The sequence below is a fragment of the Amphiprion ocellaris genome, chromosome 20 (genome assembly GCF_022539595.1).
Source record: "Amphiprion ocellaris isolate individual 3 ecotype Okinawa chromosome 20, ASM2253959v1, whole genome shotgun sequence".
Lineage (NCBI taxonomy): Eukaryota > Metazoa > Chordata > Actinopteri > Pomacentridae > Amphiprion > Amphiprion ocellaris.
The window spans coordinates 16,152,560-16,179,454 of NC_072785.1; the positions used below are offsets into that span (position 1 = coordinate 16,152,560).

Below are 26,895 nucleotides of genomic sequence, written 5' to 3' on the forward strand. Positions count from 1 at the left end.
CATAAGATTGTTCCTGGATGGACAAAAGTTATACAAAAGAAAGAAATTTTGTCAGATAATCATTTAATGCTCTTTTAATGCTGATATTGTCTCCCTCGTGTGCATATATTACATACAATGGGGGGAGGGTGTGACACTAAAAACTGCTTTAAATCTAATGCAGCTACTTGCAAAACTAAACACCCTTTAAGATTTGAAAATAAAACCGGAACAATGTAGTATTTGGAGTAATAACAATAGGCATAACTGGAGCAGCATCACATGAGGGCAGCTAAAGAACATGTTTGTCCTACTGCTTTTTAGAAATCCAGCAAAGCATGAGTGAGACGAGATGTAACTTAGGATTGTGACTGTCCCTCAGGGAGAGCTGAAAATAAAACCTGGTTTCATCAGCACCTCTGTAACAATTACATCAATCCCCTGATGCCACAATTTAATGGAAACACAAGGGACCATCCTGAAGCGCTTTCTAATCCTGGATCTGCAGTGAGACTATTATAAAATGACAGCTCTTGGGTGGAATGGGCAGATTTGGTAAGGTAATTACGTTGCAATTTTGCAGCTGCTGTATGTTAAACAATCACCTATCGATGCGATGCTCCGATTAATTACAAAACAAATTAGACAATCTTCATTTTATTGCGTAATATAAATCTCAGGAACAAATGCCATCAGCATAACTTACAGTGAAGGTACAGTACAGCAAACAGCTGGGAAACTTTGAATCAGTTGCTTTACATAGTATATGTTAGCAGGCATATCTGTGACTTCTTTGGGAACATGCGCACAAGTGAATACGGTAGAAGCATTGGTTTTACAGAGAGGATGGAACAAAGTACGCTCAAATACAAAGTATGTCCGACGCACTGACGATACCCAAAAACAAACAGTGATTTTTACTTACACAGACCTCTGCACAAAATACATGTAGATGAAATATACTGGTGCCTTTATGCAAAACAGCTAATTAAAGGGGGGCAAGGCAAATGTAAATATTGAATCTATATTACATAATAAGAGCTTTATGTGATAAGGGATGGCTTTTATTTGTGTCATAAAAAGCACTCTGGATTACCGTGACCACTCGCTTTTAGTACATTCAACTTTTACCAACACGCCACTATGACAGCAGACGTCAGTACTTGGAATTTATATTGTATTCTGCGATATCACATGATTAGATTCAACACAGATAAAAAAAAAAACAAAAAAAAAAAACAAAAAAACAATAAGTTACGCCACAAAGTCGGATGATAAATACAGCGAACGACGACAAACGCAACAGAACGATCGTGGTCATAAAAAGGTGCACACACACACACAACAAATCAAATTTCATTTCTTTAGAGCACTGCTGATTAAGCACCTGTCTTGGCAAAATGTATTCTGTGCAGGTGTTCCCTGATCACTGCTACCATAGAAATGTTACAGGAGGAGACAATATATGCTTTATGACGGGCACTTGACCAAACAGCACAGTGCATACATGGGAATATGGCACATATGCAAGGCTTTTTTAAATACATATCATCAAGACACTGAAGCACACGATGCAAAACTAAACACACGAGTTCAACATGTGACAACACAAGCTGATAGTGATAAAAAATAGATTTGCGTATATTTAACCTTCTATATTATAATTTCAATTTTTTCCCCCCAAGTGTGGAATCAAAAATAGTTCATTGTTCTTATGAGTAATATTCTTCTGTAAATTATACATTCATAAGCAATAAATTGGCATCTCAGGCACTGTAATAAACCCTGTAGTAAAGTGTTTTATTTCGCCAAAGAGAGTAGGAGTTGTCGAACTTTAGGAGGTACGTGCCTTCACCTGGAAAGTCGTGGCTCCCCCCGTGGACAGACAAATGGCTGTCCTGACGGTATACAGGTAAGATTTCAGCCAGGTTGGAGTTGGCGTGACTTTTGGAGCCCTTCTCTACATCACCGTTGCTGACGGGCCCTGCAATGGAAATCGTGTAAACCACAAAGTCAACATACTGCCTGGAGGAAAACACATAAAAATGCGATTACGGTGTGTTTTATAGATGTGTTTTTAGAGAATCATGAAGTGAAAAAGGCCTACATGCGAGATCATATGGGAGTTGCTTCAAATTCTAAGTCGCCACCTCACCTTCCAGCTCCTCTTCTTCATCTTCGTCATCACTTGACTCGCTGATGTGCACCGTGATCGACCGACTCGTCACCGGAGTCCAGTCAAAATATATGCCGAAGCCAATGTCATAACCATCTGTAGCAAACTCCCAGCACACTTTCTTGGCCTCGGGCACAGTGGGCACATGAACCGTCATGATGTCGCCTCGGTACACCGTCACCATGCTGTCCTTCTCAGTTCGGAGCTTCGCCTTGAGCTCTTTCAGGGCAGCAGATGTCCAAGTTGCTGGAGGATTCAGGGGTGGCATCTGGGCTGAGAATGTACGGAGCAGACAGACGTTAGTTCAACCAGAGTTTAATGGCAGGGTTATTACTTATGAAGCTTAGACAAGCCTTATTATAGAGCAGATTTACCATTTTAGAGCGGATACTACACGGAACTTTGTTATTAGTGACACATTTATCAAAACTGTGAATCCAAATTGGTGAGAAAACAAAGCAGTGGACCTGATGGCACACTCAGCAGGTCCTCACCTTTCATCTCAGCAGAGAGCTGACAGCTCCCACTGCTGTTGTTCTCCTCGCCTCCTTCCCCCAGGGCCAGCTCAGCAGGGGCCTCTTCATCACCCTGAAAATGCACACACATAACACATATTACTGGAAAGAAGTCATAATAGATTGCATCTCTCTGATTATTGCTACTTGTCGACAGCTCACCCCACATACATCAACATTACCTACCTCACAGTGCTGTCCTGAATCCTCCTTGGTTTCATCCATATCAGCCTGGTTTGTGGATTGAGTGAAGCCCACTGACAGATTTGTATTCTGGAGCCTGAAGTAAAGCAGCACAGCAGGAATCCGAATATTTACACGGTTATGACATTAACATACAGGAAGACTAACTAGCAGTCCGTTTAGTGGCTGAATATGAAGCAGTGTCTGCAGCAACAGGTTACCTGTCCAGCGGTCTGTTGTCGGACTGTTTGGATGTTATTCCGGGAAAAGACGAGAAGGACAAGGATGACAGCCGTGACTGCAGCTCTGATGTAGCCTCTAATCTCTCCATGGCTGTCATGACAAGACAAACAGCTCAGACTGCGAGGCTGAAACAGATGAAACCCCGCCCCTACGATCACAGGGAGGGAGAGATCAAACACGGGCACTAGCCTCTCAACGCAGGCACATAAACTAAACAAACTGCTGTTTATCACAAATACATGCAGCTAACCACAGCACTGACTTATTATTTAACAGATAAAGCCGTAGAGGTGAATTATCCGTGTGTGTATGTGTGCATATGTGTGTGTGTTGGGTTCCTGCTTCGAGCTCCATCCTGTTAAACTCACATTAGCTTGCAGCTGGATGCTAGCTGTTAGCTCATGTTAGCTACGTAGCTGTTAAAGTGCCGCCGGAGCTGCGGACTCTGACCTCAAACTTCTCTTACCGCGAAGCAGCGCCGATAATCTGGTGACCTGATGTGATTTGACTTTAATCCAACTCAGACTATTAGGAAATACATCTCCATATCCCCGCAGTCATGTGACGGGTCTGTCCACGTCTGTGCTGCTGCTGCTGCTCCTTGACAGGAAAAAACAGACGCGAATTTTTCAGACTTCCGAGTTTTCTCGAGAGTTGCCGAATATGAGCGAATCTGCAGATTTATCAGGACTGAATCACAGCAGCTCCTCACTGCTTTACAGCTGATTAGTGGTTAAACACAGACGTGCTGTTAGGATCTGGACACATTGGAGGGATTAGCTCAGCTCAGTCTTTACATTTTAACCTGATAATTGCACCATTTTCAAATTATTCCGCAGTAAAAATCAATAAATCACTGCTCTGTGGAAAGTAAGGTCATCCCACATTAACCTGTGTGCCACACCAATATGACTGAGTGCAGACTGACTGGAGCAGTGGGTTTTAAACTATGAGCCCTGGTATGATTTTTTAATTTTATTTTATAGTGTCTGATATAAATCAGAATCAGAACCAGCTTTATTGGCCAAGTTTGTACAGTTGACTCAATCTTAGCTGTCTATGTAGAGTAATCATTTAAAAAAACTATCTAAAAATAAGGTAAACCACCAGTACTTTAATTAAACTTGTCTGGACTTTTTTCCTATTTATTGTCTGTTTGCATTTTTATGTTTTTCTTTTATCTGTTGTGTTTTTCTCCTGTTCTCTATAAAAATATATTCTATTAAAAATGTCCATCTGCTGTATTTTATTTTATTTTTTTTTTACCTTTGCCTGTAAATAACTTGGTGCAATATAAATACACTTGCATGCTATTCATGATTGTATACAATCACATCTAAACATGTTCTCCAATTAGCCTAATTGCAATGTCATAGTCACAGAACAACCTCTGAGCACCAATACTTTATTAAATTTGGCTACATCTATATGCAAGTGTCTTATAAATATTTGTTTTCCTAAATTTTTATTTATTGGTAATTTAGGTGACAAATGACTTAAGTAGTCCAAAAGAAGAGATACAGGTGGTGGTGAGGATGAAGTTCACCCATAGAGTCACATAACACAAAACCAAAAATGTCACCACAGACACTAACAATGAAGCAACAAAATATGTGTAACTGATATGCATCTACCTGTTGTTATATTTAGTTAGTTACTTTAATGATCAGAGAGCCTACATTCTAAATGAAGTCACTAGGAAGCATCCATACATACAATATTGCCACTGCAGCAAAAACCTTGCGTGAGACAAAAAAAAAAAAAAAACCTCCAATAAAACACTTCATAAGACAAAAAATATGCTAACTTCAGTGAACAGATCAGACTGTTACTGACAATAAAATAAAATCCCAACATTTCTGATCAACCGTATCATAGTATTGTGAGAGCTTTAACACGAGCCGAATGACAGCTAAATACATCCAGGGCTTTTCTTTCTTCTTGCATCTGTGTAACAAACAAACAAAATAAACAAACAAATTATATAATAGATTATTCATAAAACATTTGGGGCTGCAGCAGCAATAAATGTGAAACAATGTCCTGAAGCCAAGTCATAAAAAGAAAGCCACAGCAGAGATGGTTTGTTTTTTTTATTGTCATTTTTATATTTTCTTCTATCACTTTAAATTTGAATCAGTGTTGTTTGTTTCTGTATTCCTCTCTTTTTCTTCTTCTTCTTTGGGGTATATAATGAAGTATGATTTGTTATTGTGGTAGGAAATATTGAAGGGAAATCTAATGTCCCATCAAGTAATGACATGTATGTTTTCATGTGTGCAAAAATGCAATTTAGAATACATATGCAAACTAATACAGAAGATACTGACTACTCATTTGCATAGTAAAAAATATTTTCACATATTAACCACATTGTTTACAAAATACAATAATAACACTACACAGTGGAGAACAGAAGTAAGTACAGCCCTGAGCAGCATCGCTTAAAGGTCAGCTGATCAAAAATTGCATCACGTCTCATGTTTGTATAATTTCTAAGTTCACAAGTTGAGTATTCCTCCTCATGAACTATCATAAACAAATATTTTAGAGAGACTGTATTGAAAACGCAGGCCCCAAAGCTGAAACTAAGTGGAACACAAGTGAATATATCTGTGATCACTTACAGTACAGCTGTGATTTCCAGTTAGTCTCATTGCAAAAACAGTCATAAAATTACCTGTCAACCCCAGAACTTTCATAAGTTTGGCTGCAGAAGAACTGCGATCGAAAAATGGGATAGTGACTCTTTATAGAGAAAAAGATACAGGTAGAACGGTGAAACTGTCTAAACACAGTAGCAGCAGTAATCAAGAGGAATAGAACTAGCCACAGTACCACGAATCAGAGAAACAGAGGCCTCCCTCGTACGATGACATTACAGACAGTGTGCTTACATACTTCTTGGTTGTTCTTTGGCACAAAATTGCAAAATTAAACTTTGCTAAATAACATGAGAAGAAGCATGATGAATATTGAGAGCACATTTTTTGGTCAGATGATGGTGTTAAAGATACGTTTTTTCAGCATGTTCGGCATGAGCCTGGACAGGACTACCACAGTGAATGCACAGTCCTGACAGTGAAGCACAGAGGTGGGAGTGTGATTGTATGGCTGCTAAAGGTAATGGAAGATGACATTTATGGATAGATAGAAAATACTGGCTGACAAAGTGACTCCCAGTCACACGGGAATATTCCAGCATGATAACAATGCAAAGTACACTGATAATATCACACAAAAGTTTCTAAAGAAGGTAAAAGTAGAAACTATGATCTGGCCGAGCGTGTCACCTGATTAAAATCCAACAGAACACCTTTAGGGTATTTCAAAGAGAAAATAAGTAGAGCAATGAAACCCCTCCAGCAAAGAGCAGCTAAAAAAATAGTCTTTGAAGAACATCTGAGGAGGACTGAGTCTGTCATCAAAAATGAAGATGGACATAAAATGTACTGAAAAAACAAAACATTGGAATCACAGTAATGTAAGGTGTAGTGACTTTTATTGTGTTAAATTCCTACTGTGCTGCCTGTATTTTAAACATAGGATATATACATGTTTAGTTTCTAATTTTACATAAAAGTAAACACCCTACTGTTCAACGTTTTTCAATCATTTGACATTAAAATGAAAATACGTTTAAATATCATATCACTCGACACTGGAACTGTACTCTAAGAATCATAAAACTACTGATTTTCAAAAGTGCATGTGTAAGGTAATGATGAGTTCTACATTGGGGTGTTTCTGTATAATTCTGCTGGTGTCTCCAGCTGGGATTTGTATGCAGCAGTGATGCACTGCTGCACAGATTTACTGTTTGATAAAAAGCGCAGCAACGGTGTCTCCTTGGTCTGGACATCAGTGAGAGAAATCCAGGGAAAAGGCCTTTGTGGGGAAAAATGTGGAGAAAAAAAAGAGGTTATTTGAAATACTAGCTTTTCTTGAATATTTATGTTTCAGCTTTTCTGCGCAGCAAAATATCCCAAGAAACACTGCATCCTTGAACTACTCACTCGTCTGCAGGAAGGGAAGCTGCGTAAGAAGAACTGATGAAACTCTGAGCGTTAAATTGCACAGTGTTCGCCCATTTCTTTTTAAACATGTCGTTAATCAGAGAGAGAGCCTCACTGGAGCCCAGACTGGCGGAGGTGCAGGTATTCAAAAGGCTGTACAACACTGCACACACCCAGTTCAGACCCAGAGAAATGCCACCTGCACACAGAGGTCACACATCATGAGTTAGATTTGGCATTATTAATATGAAAAATGCCAAATCAGGGGGCTGCAGCACATATTAAATGCTTTCTCATACATATTACAGGAGCACAAAAAGGTCAAATGATGTCTGCAGTACTGAAATGTCACAGACCTTTCATTGTAAGAGGACACGACGCCTCTATGAGCAAAGGATCTGTAAAAGCTGTGGTCAGCTGAGTGCAGGACAACCACATGTCTGCAGTATCACAAGCAAGAAACTCATATTGTGGCTTTAGGACGTAATCGTGTCCGAGAAGAGCAGATAACCTAAAACAGAAATGCAAAAGAGGGGCATTTACTGGCCTTAAATAAAAACACATCGGTTGTACGTGTGTGAACGTAGCAGTACCTGGTGGCAGGAACAGCGGAGGAGAAAGTGTACACGAGGCAGTGCTTGGACAGGTGAGAGTGGAGGTCAGCACAGACTTTGGGGAGGTGAGAAGGCAGACAGCAGAGGAACAGAACATCTGCCCACGCTGCCAGTCTGCGACTGTCAAAGAAACATTCAACTCCTCTCTGGACAAATTCCACTGGAGCACAGAATTGAAACAAAATCCTGACTGTTTAAGTAAGCTCAAGGTGCAATTAGTTCAGTTAACTCAAATGTAATTATTAGCTCATCAGTATCTAAAAATCACAACAAAAACTGTTCACGGTCTCAACTGAGCTCATTTTTAAGAAAACACCAAATATATGTTGCTTAAAACAAATTGCACAGTATTTTACAAATGTCTAACTGAGCATCTTGTATGAATTCAAAGTAGAGATTTATGTGTCCATCAGTGGTGAATCATTAAATGCAGTATTTTACACTGTTGATGAAAGTCAAAAGTATAAATTCAGACCGAAAAGCTGTTCAGTTCTCATGGAAATATACTGTAACTCTGCCCTATGCACAAAAATACTCCTAAAACTTCTGTTTAAAGTTTCTCTTTACATTAGTATTAATGTGAGCAGCTGCCAGTGGTGGAAAGTAACTAAGTACAATTACTCAAGTACTGTACTTAAGGACAGTTTTGAGGTACTTACACGTTACTTGAGTATTTCAGTCTTGTTCTACTTAATATTTCCTCTCCACAACATTTCAGAGGGAAATATTGTACTTTCTACTTGCTAAGATAAACATTTTACACAGCTTTTACATTATAACACACTATTTAAAAACTATACCAGTGGCTTTCAAACTTCTCCTAAAGATTCTCACATGATTTAATTTCAATAAAGGTTCCAATGATCCAAAAATTGAATATTAGAGTAACTGAAAACACTTTTGTGGATCAGAAAATTCATTTTTATTTCTTCCCTCGTCTGTTAATTATCTGATGACCCCTTTGATTTATCTGCTGTCCTTCTAACTATATATAAAGTGGTTCAATCTAGCTCTACCTGCAGCAACAGTAACATGCTGCTGACACACTGATGCTTCACTATTAATAATCTAATGATGTCATGTAAAATAATAATTGCCAGAGAGACAAAACCAGTACTTTTACTTCAGTGCTTTACTCACATTCTGCTGCTAATGATTTTGTACTTTTACTGAAGTAAGACTTTTCATGCAGGACTTTTACTTACAGTTACATTACTGTATTAGTAACGAAGTAAAGGATCTGAATACATTATCCAGCACTTTCTGCTGCAAGCCTACTTCTCTGTGCATTAATCATTACGTGTTGATTTAATAAAGTAATGCAGAGGATGTTGAGGAGACAACAAAATTGCCATAAAACTATTATACTGTATATTGACATTATTTTCCACCTTTACTGGGTTACATTTTTTAACCTCCATCAACCCTCAGCATAACTACCAAAAATTAATTTTCAGGAATTTAACCCTTTAAAATGTCACTTTGTTTACATGATGTCACTGTTGTTTTCCTGTAAAAAATGAATTATTTTCTACAAGTTAAATGCTAAGAGGGTTTTTTTTCTATGATTATCAGTCTGGGATATGCATGATTAGCATCAACATTGATTCTGATGCATTATCATTTTTTGGTGCCTCATCATATTTTTAAAAAGTCAGGTCCAGTAACTTATTGATAAAAATAGAGAAGTAAAAATTCAAAACAAAAGAAAACAAAACTAGATATTAATATGATTTTCCACTTTCAGAGTTAGATTTATTTAAACATCATTCCTGATCACACCTATCATTTCTTCTACCAATTTAGATGCCAGTTTGTTTACATAGCACGAGTTTTTTTGTTCTATGAGGAAAAAAACAGAAAAATTAACTATTTTCCAGATTTTGTGACACATAAATGGAACGCTACTTTCTTTCTTTCAAAAGAAACACCAAGTGTTGGCATACTGGCTTTCTATTGCATCAGAACAGCTGTTTTACATCGGTGTGTACCTGCTGATTCTGGTCTTCTAGTGGAGATTTTAACATGTGATGGTTTGATGCTGGTCTTTTCAAGGAGGAAAAGCAGCAGCTGTTTTCCCAGGTGACCGAGCCCAAGTATCCCCACACAGAGGTCCCTGTCCTCCCTGTCCTCTGCTGGGTCTCTGCCAGCAGTGTGACTTCTGATAGCACATCTGAATACACACAAACTGCAGTCATTTATAACACAAAGTCTGCTAGAAGTCGCTCTCAAAACGTGGTCGAGCTAAATGGACACGAATTACCTCAGTGAGTGGACGAGCTCGTACATGAACGCTGCGTGCGCGCACCCGCAAAACGTCAGTCCAGCCGAGCGTGCACGAAGGTAAAGTAAGTTCTTCTCGTCGTCAGTCAGTCCACTTTCAAAACAAACACTGCTCAGATCTGCAGCTACGTCCACCATCTCCAAAACTTTTCACTGGCGACGTAATTTAACGTATAGCGACAAAGCGGTTTCCTCCTGTTGCCATGACAACACAAACTTCCGGCTGACTTCCGGCATAACCGCGTAGCTTTGATTTAATTTCTCCGTCTAAGTCAAACAACAATAGAAACACCCGACTACCCTCCATAGTGGCGAATTTAACCATTTTTATTTGCCCTTCCATGCTTTTAATACAAATTCATGAATCACCTGTACACGTATGTACAAGAAATATTACTTTTCCCACATAAACAAGAAAGTGAGCAAATCAAATGTCTGCAACACAACAGATCACGCCAAACATCAATATTCAAACACACGTTTTTTTTAAAAAAAATGGAGAATATTAAGACTTTGCTTGAAGGTCTCATGTAGATGTACAAGTCAACCATTTGAAAATGTGAGCGACTGACCCAAGGAATAAAGCAGTTCTGAAATTTAACTAAGCAGCTTTCCAGGACAGCAGCTTTTGTGAAACTTATGCAACACTGATCACAGGTCAAAATAAAACTGTGAAACTTTACAACAAATTTGAGTTATCTTTCTATTTATCATTTATTTGGGCAAGTAACCCTTCAAGTCACTCAAAAGTGCTGAAAGTGAACTTTACACAGCTTTAACACATTCAGTTTCTACACTTGTTTCTCCTATATTTGCATGAAATGTTACACATTAGGAATATTTACAGTAAATAACAAGGCCCACATACAGTACATGTTATATAAATTAAGGGTAATTACACCTATAACATTAGTGTTTGTTGACACCAAGTAGGATAAGAGAATGTAATCATACGATTTGTAAACAGGGCTGAAAATGAAGCCAATGTGATGACCTATTTCTTCCTTGTTATGCGTTTACATTTGAAATAGCCTGCTCTATCCTACAACAGAATATAATCCACATTAAGACGATATGTGGCTCGCAAATTCATTCTTATTCACACATCCCTTTGATTAAACACACAGCTGGACAATGCTGATGACCATGAAGGCACTGTGAGGGAACTGTTACGCTGACACAAGCTGAATCACGGTAGCTCAAACTGCCACGAGATGAACACAAGTTTATTAACACCAGAGCTGGCAGTCCGCCTCACCTTTCTTCTTCTTCCACGTAAAAGCTGTGGCTGCTGCAGAGTCAAGGTTTCCGTTACCATATGGCAATCAGAGTTACTCTTCGCCCTGCCTCCATTTCTGCGACTCCTCCTGACGTGCATCGGGGTGAATTTGGTTTCTCATCCCACCCAGGACATTAGAGGTGGCTTCAGTGGCCATAATTAGTGGTTTGACTACTGCTGGTGGCAGCTGACGGAGAACTCCGCCGACTGCTCCAGTCATCCCACGCTGCTCGTGCTCCCGCGTGGCTGTGTCATAGATAGTCAATGCAGTGTCTGTGATCCCCTGTAGGTGGAAATGCACCATAAAAACGGAATTAATGAAAATATTTACATTATATAAATTGCAATATTTTGAGAAATTCGATCTATTTGGTGTTTTAACACATGGCGTCTCTACAACAGGGAGGATGTCATGAAACGATTAAGAACAGACTGTAGTGGAAACTAAAATGGACATATTGACAGAGGGGTCAGAGACTAGAAATCATAAGTCACTGTGGCCGCCATTTGCATCACTGCGACATTAATGAGGTTGTCATTGCTGCTTGTGGAATGTTGCTCCACTCTTCCAGAAGGGCTCGGCAAAGTTGATTTTAGGGGACTGGATCTCGTTGTTCAAGAGCCAAACACTTTGGAACAATTTCTTAACAGACAAATTAGTTGTGGACATTCAGGTGTCTGGCAGCAGCCCTGATATGCCAGCATGCCAACAACACATTCTCATCTTTCACTTGTCATCTGTGGCATCGGTCATTTGAATAAAGCTGCATTTTAAGGCAGCCTTTTATAGTCACTGGTTAAAGCCACACCTGACTAGTGTGTGGATTAAGTTGAACAGCCCATGAACTTTTTGTGCACAATTGGATACATTTTTAGCATCTCCTAACAGCAGAAATGAGATTTAACTTTTCTCTAGGTCAGGAGGAAAGGACTGTAATTTTTTTTTTTTTTACCTCTTTCACCACAGTGTAGGCTTTGGCTACACCTTCCCTCAGGTCGACAGGCTGATGAGCCAGTCCATAGTGGGTGTACCGCTTTATTCTCTTAGTGTCTCTCTCATCGGGAACAGGAGACACCATGTCATAGGCCGTCTCAGCTGCAGCCTAAAAATATGAATCACAGACACAACAACAATGCATTTGTCTGATGCCTTCTAAAGAAATGAGTAGTGAATAAATACTTTTAATTTCCAAAAGAAGACCAGTTTACCTGGATAGTCCGCACCATCCTGTTGGTGAGCTCCAGAGCAGCCATAGCAGTAGAGGTTCCAAAGGAGGCGGTGCCGCGCTGAAACCCACGGACGATCCGACCATCCTTTCTGTACTGCTCAATTGGGAGCCAGACCAAGTCCCTGAGACCATGAACTGAAAAGAATAGTCATCTTAAGAATGGGAAAGTGACGTATCCAAGAGATGCCATTGACAGTACCGAGAAGTAAAAATAATAAACTTTCCTTACAGTGATATCTAAAACACGAGTTTACCGTGTGCTGGAGTTGTTTCCAAGTGAAAAATAGTTGGACAAAAACGCAAAATACAGTAACATAAACTGAGACATGTTTGAGTGAGACTCAAAAACAAGTGTTATACTCACCCAGTTTTACCAGAGTGTGAATAGGTGCCACACCACTCAGTATTCCTTGAAGCTGGTTTGTCTTTATGTCATTTAGCCACTCGTTTATTGCATAGGAAAACAGCTTATCCAAACCCAATAATCTGAAATGCAGACAATATTTTCTTATGAAAAAAACCCTCTGTGAATACTATTTCACACTTTTGATCATAACATAGAGTATAATGCATCATCGCATGTGAAAGAATTGTGTTCAGTTATTGTGTAATAAGATATTCTGAGATAAACATACCCTTGTCTGTAGCACAACTGCCTTAGTTTTAACTCTGAACAATTCAGTTGTGTCAACCCGAAAATGATTCCTGCAAATGTTCCCTGAAACAAAGAATTAATAAAATCAGTCATAAGGTTCCAATAACATAATTTGAAGTTAATACATTTTCCCTGTTAGATCATGTACCTGGTCCATCGACACGTGTTTTCCGTGGTAATCCAAGCGAATGGGAACCTCAGAGGTAAATCGAAATTCCCTGTTAGGAAGAGAAAGCATTACCCAACACAGACAAGCACTTTGGGGACTTTAGGTGTTTGTAATATTTACTTATTTACCACTTACCTAAAGAAGATTGGCTGGTCTGTGAAGGGAGAGGCAGAGGCTTCACTGTCGTTCATGTCGTCCCTGCCTGATGTGGAGAAACCGTTGTGGCTCAGTCGTCTCTGAGCAGGCACTGAGATGATAGGAGCTGGGTCCTGGCTGCTACCAGCGTGCTTGGAGAAGCTGCAGGAGATCTCTGGGGCAGCGGCTTTCTTTGTGGTAACACAAACAGCTGCAAAGTAAAACATTATGAGCAACCATGAATTTAAACTGGGATTTACAATAATAGATGTTTGTGTGACTCATCAGTCTTACTTTCTTGGGCAGGTGGTGAGAAAAACTCAACTTCAGTAGCAAGACTAGTAAAGAAGTCCTTCAAGAAGAAAAGTGCATCCTTCAAGAAAACAAAAAACAAGGCCGTTACTTAGAAAAAATAAAAACATGTTATGAGGATGTCCAGAGTTTGCCATATCTCTGACACATTAGACCAATTATTTGTATATGACTTTCTTACTTGATCAATATTGAGGCGAAGAGGCATCAGAGAGACACGTAAGCAGCACTCAGGGGGAGCCTGGCCTGATTCTGGACACATGTGCAGGGCCTTAACTGTCAACTATGAACAAAAGCACTCATGAAGTTACAACAGACCAAGTCTTGTGTACGTTTTGAGCATGCTGCCTTCCTCACCATGTTAGAATGGGCTTTTCGGGGCATTTCCTTGCTGGAGTACAAGTAGAGGAACTTGTTCATCTGTGAAGTAGCCAGTCTGTCTCGAATCTCCAAGTCCTGCACAACAAAAACCTGTCGGGACACTGGCTGGTCCATTGCTGAACGAGATGCCACCGGGGGCTGTGGGTACACCTCATGCTGAAACCTCACCTGTGGAAATAAAAAAAAAAACATAAAAGCTTAATGGTGAAGAAGTTACCTAAGGCCTTCATATGATCTGTGTGAGTTTATCACAATGAACATTTATTGTAGGAGAGAGTAAAATCACCTTGCTGAGTTGGATCTCCATGAGGACATCAGGGTTCCTTCCCTTTCCGCCTCCTGCCCGCCCTGAAGCCTTGGCCTGTCTGACTGGAGTTTGAGACGGGGAGCTATGGGGTGTAGACCTGCAAGACAAAAAAGGAGACACAAACTAAAGAAGTCTGTTTCCCTTTGAACAGGTTTAACAGAATTGACAGTTCATGACTCACCCGCGACTTCTGGCAGGAGATATTGTGGAAATAACATTCCCAAAGTCTTTCCCTCCATAAAGATGCCAGATGACAGAGATCTCCTTAATGAGGTAGCGAACCTCTGGGATTGGAAAGTTCATGGCTCCGCGACTGGAATCACTGCCTTCCAGAGGCTGACTAAAGTGATCATCTTTGATTTCTACTGGGTCTGAGGTAAGTAGTTTCACCACTGGCTCCTGATCTCGATCCTGAAACACACATTGCTGAAGTGAAGCAACATAAACCTATACCACTGTGTTGTGTAGCCTTTGCTAGGTGAATGAGTATACACAAACCTCTCCTCTGGAACCTGGAGTTTCCAAGATACAAAAGTCATCTGTCTCTTGGGCCAGACTGGGAGCAGGTGTGATGAGGGGAGAGGGGAGCATAGGGTAGGTGGGACTTGAGTCTTGGTTAAAATTCCCACTCTCATCTGGGAACAGGAAGAGATCTGAGCGAGGCGGATCATGGTCATGAATCTGCTCCTCATGTGCACCTGCAGAAGTGTGAAAATACATAGAAATATTTTTTAAAATTATCAAGTAAAGACATAACCCTCGTGGAGTCAACAATATTCTTTACGGAGTAGAATTCTGTACCATTCTGCTGCGGTCCTGGTGCCTGCTGTCCGTCAGTTTCCTCCATAGCTTCACTCATCAGATCCTGCAACATCTGCTGCTCTGTCTCAGCGAGCAGCGAGGTCTGAGATGCTGGCCGGCTTGGAACCTCCGCCTGTCCAAAAGCACACTCAAACTAAGCATGTATGACTAGCAGAGCTTTAAAATGATGTTGTATCTATGTAACACACAGCATCAAGGGTGTGACTGCTGACCTTGCTTCTTTGTGTACTGCTGCTCTGCTTGGCCTCTGGTTCTGCTGGGGGAAGCAAATCCCCATAACTGGCTACATACTGGATGAGGTTCATGAGGGCAGCACAGGAGTCCGAACATGTTCTAATGTGAATCACATCACTGGAACATCGCAGCTCAAATCTGGGCTCCGACTATCAACCAAGATACAATGCAAATGTGTTTAGAATTTTTAAAGCATATTTTTGAGTGAGAGAGTTATTATGTCCATTCAGAGATACGTGACTCTTACCAATTTTCCATCTATTCCAGGTTTGACAGCTGTAATCCTGAGCTCCAGAGTTCCCATGTCTACCACTTGAACATAGTCTGTGACCAAAATTGATAACAAACATTGGTCAAAGCTGCATAAAAACCTGTAAAACACAACATTGTCTCTGAAGTCGACTTACCACGCACTAGATTGACAGAGACGGCATTACTCTTGTCAGACAGGAACAAGGCAGCTTCATCCAAAATGATCCTGTAAACAACGTATTATATCATGTACAGCAATTTTTCTGGATCTTTTATCATGTTTAGTATAATTAAACCTGTCACTTTTGTACAAAATCAGTAGCTTTTTCATACCTGAGTGTTGATGAAGAGTGGTCTAAAGAGACACTGCTGGAGATGCTAAAGGTTTCTACAATCAACAGCGATCGCAGCGGCAGGTAAAGAGGTCTATCAAGAGGATAACAAGAGCCACATTAGAATACCCATGCAGAGGTGACAAATAACTGGGGGTTAGTTTTAATTCTGCTTCACCTGTAGTCCAGAGAGCAGCTCCAAAGGTGTAGATGTAGGGTGGTGACAGATGTAGGAGGGGCATAACCCAACACAGGTTCATCAGAAACATTCAGAAAGTCAACAATCTGTTGCACAAAATTGGCCATGAGATTAGTAAAGTCTGATTTCAATGTGCATTTGTTTTAAATGCTTTTTAAGCATATCTTATCAAATTACAACATAAAAAAAAGAGAGCTTGTGAGATGGTGGCCCCAGTTTGTTTTACCTGGTCATACCAGCCCTGGCTGGGAGGGACCACTCTGTGCTGAAGTGTGGCTCCTCTCACTCCAATCGCAATCAAAAACTCCTGCATAAAATGTCACACATCACAACAATCAGCAGCGAAACAAAAGCAAGCTGTCTGGTAAACTTTGACAAACTGTTCTGTCTAAACAAGCTGGTATTACATTAAATGTAGATACAAAAACATTCAGAAAATATTTGAGTCAACATAAAATCACGCCTGGTATTACCCAGCATACAAACGTGGCTTCACTTCTCAATTATTTCCTTGAAATGGCATGGGAATAAGAATCCCCTAAAAATGGGGGTATTTATCGTGTTCTCACATTGCAGGATCAGGTTTTAGGCTGGACAGTAGATCCAGAAAACCATTAGGACTGACTATAGCCCAATTTAGAAGGTAAATATAGCCATGAAAGAGTCTGCTGAGCTTCAGTAAAATGATAGCATGCAGAGGTCATCTTAGACTCCCAAATCTAAGGGGATGTAAATGTATTAACAAGATATGGAAGAAGAAAATTCAAAGCATTTTTTTTTAGCTTTCCTCGAATCAGTTCTTTTTACATAGTTTTACTTCTTTAGACCTTAAAAAATAATTCTAATGTAAAAAAAAAATGTTATGCAGCAAGTGACAGTGGAGTTGGTAGAGCCCTATTCAGAGATGGGATACTTCATGTTCTTAGCAAGTGACAGCATTCTGTCATTCAGAAATTCACTTAAACACAGTGACAGAGAGACCAACGGTACATGAGCAACATTTGTTATACGCACTAGATTGGGCAGTTCATCAAGGATCAACGAGTCTTCGAATAAACAAAAGAATAAAGCTGAACTAATAACAAGCCTCTCTCTAATGAGGACAGGATCGATCAGGATCTAACAGTAAATGATATTGTGTACTTTCCTGCACTTCAGACAGGTGAGCTGTCACACAATTTATAAGCTACATTTAACTATATGTTCAATAGCAGGCATTTGAATATTATTTACTGGAAAAATGTGATCTGTTTACTAAAGTCTAAATAAGTTTGTCATATCAAGTTGTTTTTTCAATCATAGAGATTTGTTGGTTTCAGTCTCACACTAGGATATAACTAGTAGCAGTCTAATTGTGTGTATGGATACGTTTCCATAACTATACAGCCGTACAGTACATGACCTCGCTAAACATTAACAAAACTACCAAACCCGCTTTGTCTGTTCATCCTGCATAACTATCTGTTAATGCAACTACGTACAGTTCAGAGTTGTGCAGTGTTGAAAGTAGGACTGCTGTACCAGTTTTAACGGAAAAATGACCAGGGTGCTCATTCAGAAATGTTCAGATGCCATTGGATTAACGCAAACAACTGCATGTCTGAAAGGGGCTAAGAAGACTTTGTTGTGGTTCTAAAATTTTTAACCAAGCAAATAATCTATGGAAGAAAGGCATTTCAGCAATACAACACGGCCCCACACACAACCCGCCCAGTAACTACTTTGAGTATTTGACCTTGATGTTGCGTTCTGCATTCTGTGAGGAGACTTTCACCGCGACAGACACCATGCTGCGGGCTTCCAGACCAATACCCTCTGAGGGTGTTGACGATCTTTCCGGAGATGTCTCTGATTGATAGATGGTTGGCTCTAGCCAGTGGGGATGGGTCCTGCATGGCAACTTGATGTCTGAGACAGAAGTGCCTCCATCTATAAGTCCTGGGTGGACGAACATATGATGGAAAAAGAAGCACATAAGTGCTCAAATTACATAACAGCACTGATGCAGATACAGAATAGCTGTGTAGTAGCTCTCCATATATTTTCAAGTCATGTTATGAATAAATGCTGCATAGTTAAAACATAAAAGGAATATTATAGCATTATAGTAAGTGCAGGTGGTTTACCTTGGTGATACATGCATATGCTACTGGTATGGAAGCAGATGTAGTGTTGGTCTTTATAGCCTTCATACTGAGTGACACTGAACAAAACGGCATTCTTCACCTCCATCCAGAACTCGCCGTGTTTGTTTTTCAGTATACTTTTATCCTCCTTCTGGGGAAAAAAGCAAACTCAACTTCACTGCACATTTAACAATCCATTAGGATTAGTTAAACAAAGCCGTTTTATAAGTGATATCAAAAAGAATGTGAGTTTACCTTAGCATTAGCTTGAAGAGCCACTAGGCCGTGATTGACACTGAGGATGACAGAGAAAAGACTTTGGGAGGTCTTGCTGTGGGCTTTAGGCTTTTTCTTCTTACGAGCTCTGAGGCCGAGGTCAGAGGCAGGAGAATAATAGTGCATGTTTTCCTCCTCTGAGCCACTGGAGTCATCTGTAAGAACAACACAATGTTTGCCTATGAGCAGACAAGCTATTGTTGTCATTGAAAGATGGGTTCACGTCATTTACTTCAGGATTTAAAGTCTGCAAAATCACGTGAAATGTCTCTAGTTATCTCACCCTCGGGACCACTAGAACGAAACTGGCTGAAGCTGTCCTTGGAGTAAGTGTTGATCAACTGGCTGGCGACAGAAAGTCCACCTCCGTATGGCATGTTCTCTACGGTCTCCACTGGGGATGGAGCAGTGGGCTCCCAAAGCAGCAGATCATTGTTTATCCTAAAACATGGAGAACATGCATTTTACATACTAAACAGGTAGGGATTATGCAACTTTTTCAAAAAATCTTCCATGGATGAAAAACAGATAAGTATTATGCTCTTTCTATTTATGACAAGCCAGAACTCCCATATTTACCACTTTATTCCATTGTGTTTTGTGAGCAAACTCCAAATGACGTACCTGTTGTGTAGTTTTTCATAAAATGCCTTGCTGGGTAGCACTAATTGCACATTGGGGAAATATAACTCAAGGACAAAGCGAGAGTTGTTCATGGTCTTTTCCTGGAACTCTGTCATTTCAGCAACATCCCCAGGAATGACCATCTGGAATAATAAAAAAAAAAAAAAAAGATTTAGCAAACACGGCCCTGTTACCACCTGCTTTGTCAACAGGTTAGGTATGCAAAGCAGTGCTCTTGTCACTATTTGCATAATGATGCATCGGTCAGACGTGTTAATATAAAAACCAAACACTATCCTCGCTTCTGAATGCAAATTTATCCACGTGTAAAAAGCATACCTGTCGTGGACCAATGCCATGATTGAAATGTTTTCAAATATAAGGACACATGAAGGATTACGGGCAAATGAGACATTCCTTAACATCAAACACTGATGCCATGCGCAATCAACGCCCCTAGTGCAAATTGGGTGGATTTTGAGTTGGACAAGTTGGTGCACACTTATGTAATTTCTAAGGTTATACATTTAAGTTGATTTAAGCTCCACTATATTTTCATTCAGATCAACACTGATGCAGGTCCAAAACACTAATGTAAAAAGAAATTAGTCTGCAATCATTTTTCATTTCAAAAGTTGAACTGCCTTTTATGTTTCCTACTCAACTCAAAGTCCATTCTGACTGTATATGCATCCAATTTAGTTGCATTTAATTCGTGCTCACAGATATACACCTTAAAATCAGATTTTAGGTGACCACAAAGAAATGTTTGACTTTTAGCAGAAACATCTGGGAACATTTTTATAGTGTCCGACTCTAAACATACATCATTCTGCACAGTGAAGGTTAAACATATAAGAGAACACACTTCTGAGTGGAGGGGGGCTTTTCTTGACTATTTTCTTGTAATTATTAAGTGTATTTTTCAGATTTGATGTGTATGAAACAACACAGCAGACTGCAGTCTTTATTAACACTGAGAAACAGGGTGACAGCTGACTCATAAATGGGTCCAATGCTGATCGAGTCGACCCACGTTATGCAACACAAGGAAATGTAATTATACATGCAGTAGATGGCTGTAATTTCTCATTTATAATGGATGGTGCCCTTTACCAATGACTCACCTCTTCATTCTCATACATAACCCTACGTGAGGAAAATGGAGATGGCTCCGGTTTTCCAAAGTCACACACATCTTTCAGGGAATGAGCAGCCCCTTCTTCCTCTTCTTCTTCAAGGGAATGGTCCTCAGCCCCCTCGTCATCTTCAGCCGTCACACGCTCAAGGATTGAGTGGACTGCAGTGGGGTTCATTTTCAGGACAACCCTGCTCAGAGAAATTTACCATCACTGAAAGATGCCACAGAATGGACAGACCAGCTTGAGGTTGGTCAAACAAACTAACCTTGGCCAATCAAATTTTACACTCTCAGATGTTGTCATGTCTCCATCCATGCTGTGGGACACTCTGAGGAACCGGGCAGCCGGCTGATCTGGCTCCTCCTGGAACTTACCTGGTAAAATGAGAAAAAACAAAAGCCACTAATGATTAGTCCTACAGAAAAATTAAGTTTCTTTAAAGAGCAGTTTGGAGATTGACATACCAGTAAGTTCTTTGAAAGTGAGCTCCATTTTGGTTTGCTCAGGTGAGCTGCCACCCATGAACTCTGTTTTCACTTCCAGGTCCTCCAACTCCAAGTAGAGTACTTCTTTCTGCAGGGACTTCTTGAACCAAGGGCCCCTCTCCTGATCCGAGCGCAGATCAGGGATGGGGAAGCGCACCGCAATGCCAAGCACTGGGGCATTGACTGTCAGTGTTATCTGACAGTTGGTGGGAGTATGACTGTCATCCAGGAAAACCTCTGTGAAGGCCTTGTGCTGCGCAAGACAAAGATGTTCATTACATACAGTGTTTCAGAGCTCATAACCATGTGATACAGATTTTATCTTTTCAATTTAACTGAATAGGCACATTAAAAGTGTGACACAAGTAGCACAACTGATATGTTCAGCTGGTTCATTTCACAACGACAATAGTTTCTGCGGTCAAAACCAGCGGTCTGTCAATCAGTAGCAGCTGGCTAGGAGCACAAAGAACAAGGATACTGCCTTCATCGGGTGGACTGACAGCAGAAAATTACTGGACAGAAATTAATTTCATGTATGCTCAGCTTTAGGAAATCAGAATTTTATGTATGTATTCTCTGATTTTACTGGCAGAATTTTTCTACAACAAAAGTTCAAAGCATATAAAAAGCTTGAGATCTGTGTGTTTTAGACAACTTCCTGTGAAAATGTAGTTTCACAAAGCACACCAGAGGAAAAAGAAAGAAACTGAAGTGTAAAAAACAAGGGTGACGAGTCACAGAGTCAATGTGTATTTATATATTTGATAAAGTAAAAGCGCATCTGTGGAACCACGAAGTGACAGACAGCAAAAATGACTCTAGAATGATTTCTATGTTGATCAGCTTTAAAGACAGTGGTGATTTATACGACCAGATACAACAGTGTGACAATAATTCCCTGTTTTGTAGGACACCCTTACCAAGCTGACGTGTTTGTTGTAAGATGTGTACATATGAGAGGCCATCATCTCTGTGGTTGCTAGTTTCTGAGGCTGCAGTAGGGAGTTGAGGCGATCTACAATGCTGATATCCACCTCAGAGCGCACAGGTCCCAGCTCCACCTGGATCTCAGCTTTTCTTGGAATGGTGCTAAGACGTACTTGGCCGGCCTACACAGAGAGGCAAAGGGTAAATAGTCTAGATGCAAGATGACAATGCAGGAAAAGCATTTGAGCCTTAGTGTTAATGTCTTGGTTTCACGTTGGACTTATAAAAGCAGTTACCTGAGGGCCTCTGCGCTCAGCCTGTTTGTAAAGCAGGTGAAGGCAGGTGGTAAGCGGTGCATCAGCAATGGCTGCAGTGTCAAATGTCAGGAGCTGAAGTGTGACAAAGAAACTAGAGTGAAACACTCTTAATAACAAGCCAGTTGCATCTTTCAAGCACTCTCTGTGGATATGCAGTGTTCAACCAAAGCTTAGTGCTGTGAAAAATATGCTTAGCTCAGGCTTGAAAGTCTAACCTCAGTGTACTGAATTCCTCTTTGGGAGCCGCCAACGACAGCCTCAGAGGGGAACAGACACTCCAGAAACTCCATCTGGTTTAGGGAGACGTCAGTGCTGAAAGTCCGCACGCTGGATCCCTGACAGTGCTCATAGTTTATCTTCAGACCTTGGCCTACAAACCTGCAGAAATAAGCCGAGGTAAGACAGATTTACACATACAGATCCCAAACCTGTCCTACAGAAAGCAAGATAACAGTTACAACCATACACAATAGGAATTAGTGGAAAATTAAGCACACCTGAGGTGATCATGGGGACAAGCCTGATCAAACACTTTCCGTGACTGAAGGAAAGCAGCTGGGGCAAGGTGGCCCACCATGCTGAAGAAGTGTGCAGCCATGGGCCCAAGGGGACTGGGAGCAGCATGTGGTGGTGGCAGTGGGTCAATGTGGAGGACTGACAGAGCCAAGCTACTCAGTGTCAGCTTCAGCACCAGCTCTGGCCTTGACTCATCGCCATGGGTTTTGGATGGATGGGCTGAAACATAACAAGTATGCTAATCCAACAATAACCTTGTACACACAGGGCCAAGAGTTTGCAGATTTTTACTGAACAAAACAGCTTGTAGGAACTGATCATTTTCTTTTGCCAGAATGAAAAATACAAACTCTCTATAGGAAATTACCACAGAGGGGATAAGTCTTGATGTGTATTATGTATGTATGTGTGTATTAATTTACTGCAGTGCTTACAAGTTTGCCTCAATAGTTTTTGAGGGAGCTGTGAATCCCGTGACTGGACAGGAGTTTCATTAGTCTGCTTCTCTTTTTGTCGTGGCACATCCATATAGTCATCCCAAATAGCCTAGAAACACAGACACACAGATATGATTTCATATTACGAGAACACCAATAATTTGGAATAATTTCACGACACAAACTAAAGTGACAATATTCATAATATGAATTTGTGCAGCTCTTAATGTTGGCAGTATAAAGATTGCACGTCACTGTCCTGTACGTCGTTGAGGATTTCAGAATCTTACTGAGTGAACAGACTACTGAGACCCCTTACTCTTCCTATCTATCTTATTGCTCGTTTATATGCACAAAAGAACCCTTACTGTCGCATTTGCAGAGGGAGATTCTCCTGGGGAGGCAGAGTAGTTACTGTTGAGTGACAAGTCTAAGTCAACAGTGGGTGGTTCACCCAGGGGAGGGAGGGATGACAAGCTGTGAGACATGTCCATGTCAGCCATGGAGAAGAACACATCATCTACACCAGCAACAGAAGAGAACAGTTTTCATTAGAAACATTAATTAAAGGCATCTGAATTCCAAGAACATGCAGAAGTTACAGCATGGAGTTTCAATCACACCTCGACTTGACACAGTTCTTGTAGTTTGGCTTTCGAAGAGGTCGGGATCTGTTCCTGGCACAGCAGTGTCCTTCTTCAGACACCGGTTCAGTTCCATATGGAGCCGGTACTCATCCTCTTGCTGCATGGGGCGACTCTTTCTATCCTTGCTCCATGCCTGGGTACCTTCACGGTAGGAGTGACAAAACAATCTGTTCACTCTTTCCAAATTGCTAATTTAATGACACTATTTCCTTGTTTGGTGCAAATGTTCTTGATCATCTGAAAACAAAAGAGCACTCACCTCCACCAGAAAAAGCTCCAAACAAGTCCAACAGAAGATGAACTTGCCGTGGGGACAGCAGAATAATCAGTGTATCAATATGTCCAACAACATCCAGCTGAAAAAACAAAGTATGCAAAACAGTGAGTCTATTGGCATTACCCTAAGAACATAATACTAAATAAATAATCAGGGACATTTTTTCTTATAATATTTTGCAGTTGACAAATGGCTCATTTACCTTTGCACCAGGCATAGCCAGGTTGTTTTTAAGAGTGAGGGACAACTCAATTTTACCACCGAGGCTTCCAACCTGCACAGGTTCAAAGGGTGTTGTAGAGGACACGGGCTCTGTGAACTGGGGATGAGGCTCACATATTATTTTAGGATTCCAGCTGGGGGAGAGCTTTGGCTCCGTTTCCTGTAGAAAAGGAGAGACAGGTTTAAACAGGCTTATACAAGCAACTTGACTACGCCAAATTTCAAACAATCGTGAAACCAACCGTTGGAGTAGGTGAGGATTTACAACCAGCACGAGACACATCTGAGAACTCGTCCCAGAATACAGTGATTCCTTCCATCTGCACGTTTTTATGTGCAAATGTGGTTGGCTGATGCACATTTACACTTGAACTCTCCTCATCTGTTTCATCGCAGTAAACAATCCTGAACACAACCACAAACTATAATTAGACTGACAAGAAACCACAGAGGGACAGTGAAAATTAATGCACATCAGAGGCATCTTCCATACACTTCCCTGCAGCCTATATCTTTAAGAACAATGTATCTTATCTACATCTTTCCCAATCTGACTACACAATGATTTGGAAAAAATAATCAATGCTTTAACTAGATTCAAAACTTACTTGCTGATTCGAATCTCAAGAGCGATTCCAGTTTTAGAGTTTTCTGGAATGTGTTCGACTCTCAGAACAGTGTCCAAAAATGTCACTTTGACTCTTCTTAGAACTGAAAGACAGAAAATGAAAAAATTATGTCAGTACACAGTTTTAGATTGTTAAAGTCACTGAATGCTTAAGCCAGTGTCGACAAAAATTACCTGTTTCTATTGTCTCTGCAAATTTTTCTAATCCTTCAAAAGGCTGGAAGCTCTCTCCCATATCATCAGTGAGTTTTTGGCTCAGACATTCTTTGGCGAGCTGCATGCTGCTTGTCATGAAACTGGACCAGTACATGGGCTCAATTCCAGATGCTAGAAGAACAAAAGTCTTTTACTTTTTAGCACAATTAGTTGTCAACTTGTGTATATGTCACAAACTGAAAACGTCTGTATTCAGCGCCTTTCCATTTATCTCAATCCTGCTTCCCAGATGGTGTCGCAATAACACATAATGCAGTATGTCCTTACCCACTCTTGGTCTTGGTCTGAGCACCATCTCCAAACCCTTGACCTCGAGGGCACAGTTTTCCTGTAGCAGGGCTGCCCATGGGACGGTGAGAGAAATTGTCTGGATGAACCCTGCGATTACCTCAAAAGGAGCATCTGCCGTCTCTAGAAGCTCATTTAGTGACTGAGGGACAAGAAATAATGTTAAAGATTCTGTGTTTAAATAAATCAATCTGCCATATTTCCAGTCACTAAGGTAAACCACACATACCCATTTATCCAGAGGCACTTGTGCAAGAGACCCAGTGCCTTGATAAAGGTCTAAACTGAGTTGATCCAAGCTCAGTTTCTCCTGCAGAAAGTTGCCTAGGTACCGATGCAGGAGGTACCTGCAGGCCCGCTTCTTGATGGACTCCGAAAATGGCCAGGGCATGTTAGCTTAGTGGGTGAGCAGTACACAGGTAATGAAAGGAGTCTTGAAGCTCTGCAACTGCAATTGCTATGGCTACTCAAACCGCTATTAATGAATCACTGCTATTACAGTCGTGTCATCCTGTCGACTTGAAGACATCGAGAAATCGTGAGCTCAAACATCCTTCATATCCCAACTTTAGGGACACTTTGGAGGATGTGTTGACACTCAGAGCTGTGCGTGTGCAGTGGTCCGACTCCAGTTTGCTGCGCCTACAGTGAAGACACGCGCACTGTGTCACTCTTTGCAATCTGACACTTGGCACATGTGACTTAACACAAAATATTGACAACACAACCAAAAACACCAAGCTCCATTAACTGTTAATGCGTGACTTCAAGACGGAGAAACGTTCAAACTGCTCCTGAGTAGCGTTATAATATAGTACACCAGTCCAAATAAAATTTGTGTAATGCTAACTGCCACTGTTAACCTGCAAACCGCAGTTGCGAAATGGTGTTAGCATGCTACAAACTTGCTTGTCAACATGTACCCTTAGCTGTATTTACTTAAACCAAGCTGTCATGGACCGACGGGAGCTGCGCATTGACTGCTGGCTAGACAAAGACATGTCATTTAGCTAACTAGCCGGCTAGCATCTGTGAGCTTAGCTAGCTCATAAGCCACTGAATGAGGCAACATTATCATAGCCGGCTAACGTCAGGCTAAGGTAGTAGCTACACATGCTTGCTAGTTAGCTAGCAGGCTAACCTAAAACCCAACATTTCTCAAGTTATCCACCCTCGTATGTCAGTTGTAGATAGACACAGACGCTACGTACACAAACACCGGTTCGATATACCGACATGCATGAGTTAGTGAGCAGAAATGAACACACGAGTGCAGCTGATAAGTTACCTTCTGACTGAGTTGTTTACAAACACTTTCATGACTCCGCACCAACCGAGCTGCACTCCGGGGAGGGATTAGCCGGTGAGGTCATAACATGGCGGAGCTGTGTTGTCTACGGTACACTTACTGGGTCAGGATTTCTTTCAGATAGTTAATCAGACAAGCAT

General features: G+C 40.8%; 3 protein-coding genes across 8 annotated transcripts; all 3 read right to left on the reverse strand.

Annotated features, from left to right (window-relative positions):
• Positions 1 to 620: 620 nt before the first annotated feature.
• tmed8 (transmembrane p24 trafficking protein 8) lies at positions 621 to 3,723 on the reverse strand. 4 transcript variants are annotated; one of them, XM_023276441.3, is made up of 6 exons: positions 3,563 to 3,723; positions 3,075 to 3,244; positions 2,857 to 2,950; positions 2,650 to 2,743; positions 2,135 to 2,428; positions 621 to 1,963 (listed from the first exon to the last, which is right to left on the reverse strand). In XM_023276441.3, the coding sequence occupies exons 2-6, from the start codon at positions 3,191 to 3,193 to the stop codon at positions 1,746 to 1,748; spliced, it is 819 nt and encodes a 272-aa protein (XP_023132209.1). In that variant the 5' UTR covers positions 3,194 to 3,244; positions 3,563 to 3,723; the 3' UTR covers positions 621 to 1,745. The 4 variants fall into 4 exon arrangements, with proteins under 4 accessions (XP_023132209.1, XP_023132211.1, XP_023132210.1 ...); XM_023276443.3 differs by having other exon boundaries at positions 3,075 to 3,186; positions 3,563 to 3,718; XM_023276442.3 differs by having other exon boundaries at positions 3,465 to 3,711.
• Positions 3,724 to 6,581: 2,858 nt separating this feature from the next.
• noxred1 (NADP-dependent oxidoreductase domain containing 1) lies at positions 6,582 to 10,192 on the reverse strand. Its single transcript, XM_023276434.3, has 6 exons — positions 9,990 to 10,192; positions 9,718 to 9,899; positions 7,706 to 7,886; positions 7,469 to 7,623; positions 7,113 to 7,311; positions 6,582 to 6,984 (listed from the first exon to the last, which is right to left on the reverse strand). Exons 1-6 carry the CDS (start codon positions 10,145 to 10,147, stop codon positions 6,828 to 6,830), a joined length of 1,032 nt encoding a protein of 343 aa, XP_023132202.2. The 5' UTR covers positions 10,148 to 10,192; the 3' UTR covers positions 6,582 to 6,827.
• A 121-nt stretch (positions 10,193 to 10,313) lies between these two features.
• Positions 10,314 to 26,876, reverse strand: LOC111572680 (autophagy-related protein 2 homolog B). Of its 3 annotated transcripts, none has more exons than XM_023276431.3 (43): positions 26,735 to 26,876; positions 25,676 to 26,088; positions 25,426 to 25,588; positions 25,117 to 25,269; positions 24,923 to 25,025; positions 24,557 to 24,719; positions 24,295 to 24,474; positions 24,075 to 24,171; positions 23,792 to 23,956; positions 23,537 to 23,688; positions 23,166 to 23,277; positions 22,713 to 22,950; positions 22,431 to 22,593; positions 22,195 to 22,287; positions 21,892 to 22,080; positions 20,948 to 21,221; positions 20,749 to 20,857; positions 20,469 to 20,670; positions 19,342 to 19,484; positions 19,001 to 19,158; positions 18,697 to 18,872; positions 18,442 to 18,589; positions 18,051 to 18,253; positions 16,542 to 16,622; positions 16,295 to 16,401; positions 16,118 to 16,210; positions 15,940 to 16,010; positions 15,780 to 15,856; positions 15,511 to 15,681; positions 15,278 to 15,410; positions 14,975 to 15,174; positions 14,658 to 14,887; positions 14,456 to 14,573; positions 14,146 to 14,337; positions 13,970 to 14,071; positions 13,771 to 13,849; positions 13,477 to 13,687; positions 13,321 to 13,390; positions 13,153 to 13,235; positions 12,882 to 13,003; positions 12,498 to 12,652; positions 12,242 to 12,391; positions 10,314 to 11,571 (listed from the first exon to the last, which is right to left on the reverse strand). In XM_023276431.3, exons 2-43 carry the CDS (start codon positions 25,835 to 25,837, stop codon positions 11,341 to 11,343), a joined length of 6,222 nt encoding a protein of 2,073 aa, XP_023132199.2. In that variant the 5' UTR covers positions 25,838 to 26,088; positions 26,735 to 26,876; the 3' UTR covers positions 10,314 to 11,340. The 3 variants fall into 3 exon arrangements, with proteins under 3 accessions (XP_023132199.2, XP_023132197.2, XP_023132198.2); XM_023276429.3 differs by having other exon boundaries at positions 18,442 to 18,592; positions 26,735 to 26,875; XM_023276430.3 differs by lacking the exon at positions 26,735 to 26,876 and adding an exon at positions 26,658 to 26,676 and having other exon boundaries at positions 18,442 to 18,592.
• Between the last annotated feature and the right edge of the window lie 19 nt (positions 26,877 to 26,895).

What these genes read in the sequence shown, in the direction of transcription:
- LOC111572680 (XM_023276429.3), bottom strand. Translation starts at nt 25,837, where the DNA reads ATGCCCTGGCCATTTTCGGAGTCCATCAAGAAGCGGGCCTGCAGGTAC. An exon ending in TCGTTCTAGTGGTCCCGAGG is followed by an intron (nt 18,873 to 19,000) that starts GTGAGATAACTA and finishes TTGTTCTTACAG; the next exon opens with ATGACTCCAGTGGCTCAGAG. An exon ending in GCCAGGGCTGGTATGACCAG is followed by an intron (nt 16,402 to 16,541) that starts GTAAAACAAACT and finishes TTTGTGCAACAG; the next exon opens with ATTGTTGACTTTCTGAATGT.
- noxred1 (XM_023276434.3), bottom strand. Translation starts at nt 10,147, where the DNA reads ATGGTGGACGTAGCTGCAGATCTGAGCAGTGTTTGTTTTGAAAGTGGA. An exon ending in GAGCTCGTCCACTCACTGAG is followed by an intron (nt 9,900 to 9,989) that starts GTAATTCGTGTC and finishes GTGTGTATTCAG; the next exon opens with ATGTGCTATCAGAAGTCACA. An exon ending in GTGTCCTCTTACAATGAAAG is followed by an intron (nt 7,312 to 7,468) that starts GTCTGTGACATT and finishes CTCTGTGTGCAG; the next exon opens with GTGGCATTTCTCTGGGTCTG.
- tmed8 (XM_023276441.3), bottom strand. Translation starts at nt 3,193, where the DNA reads ATGACAGCCATGGAGAGATTAGAGGCTACATCAGAGCTGCAGTCACGG. An exon ending in GCTCTCTGCTGAGATGAAAG is followed by an intron (nt 2,429 to 2,649) that starts GTGAGGACCTGC and finishes GTACATTCTCAG; the next exon opens with CCCAGATGCCACCCCTGAAT. An exon ending in TGAAGAAGAGGAGCTGGAAG is followed by an intron (nt 1,964 to 2,134) that starts GTGAGGTGGCGA and finishes TTTCCATTGCAG; the next exon opens with GGCCCGTCAGCAACGGTGAT.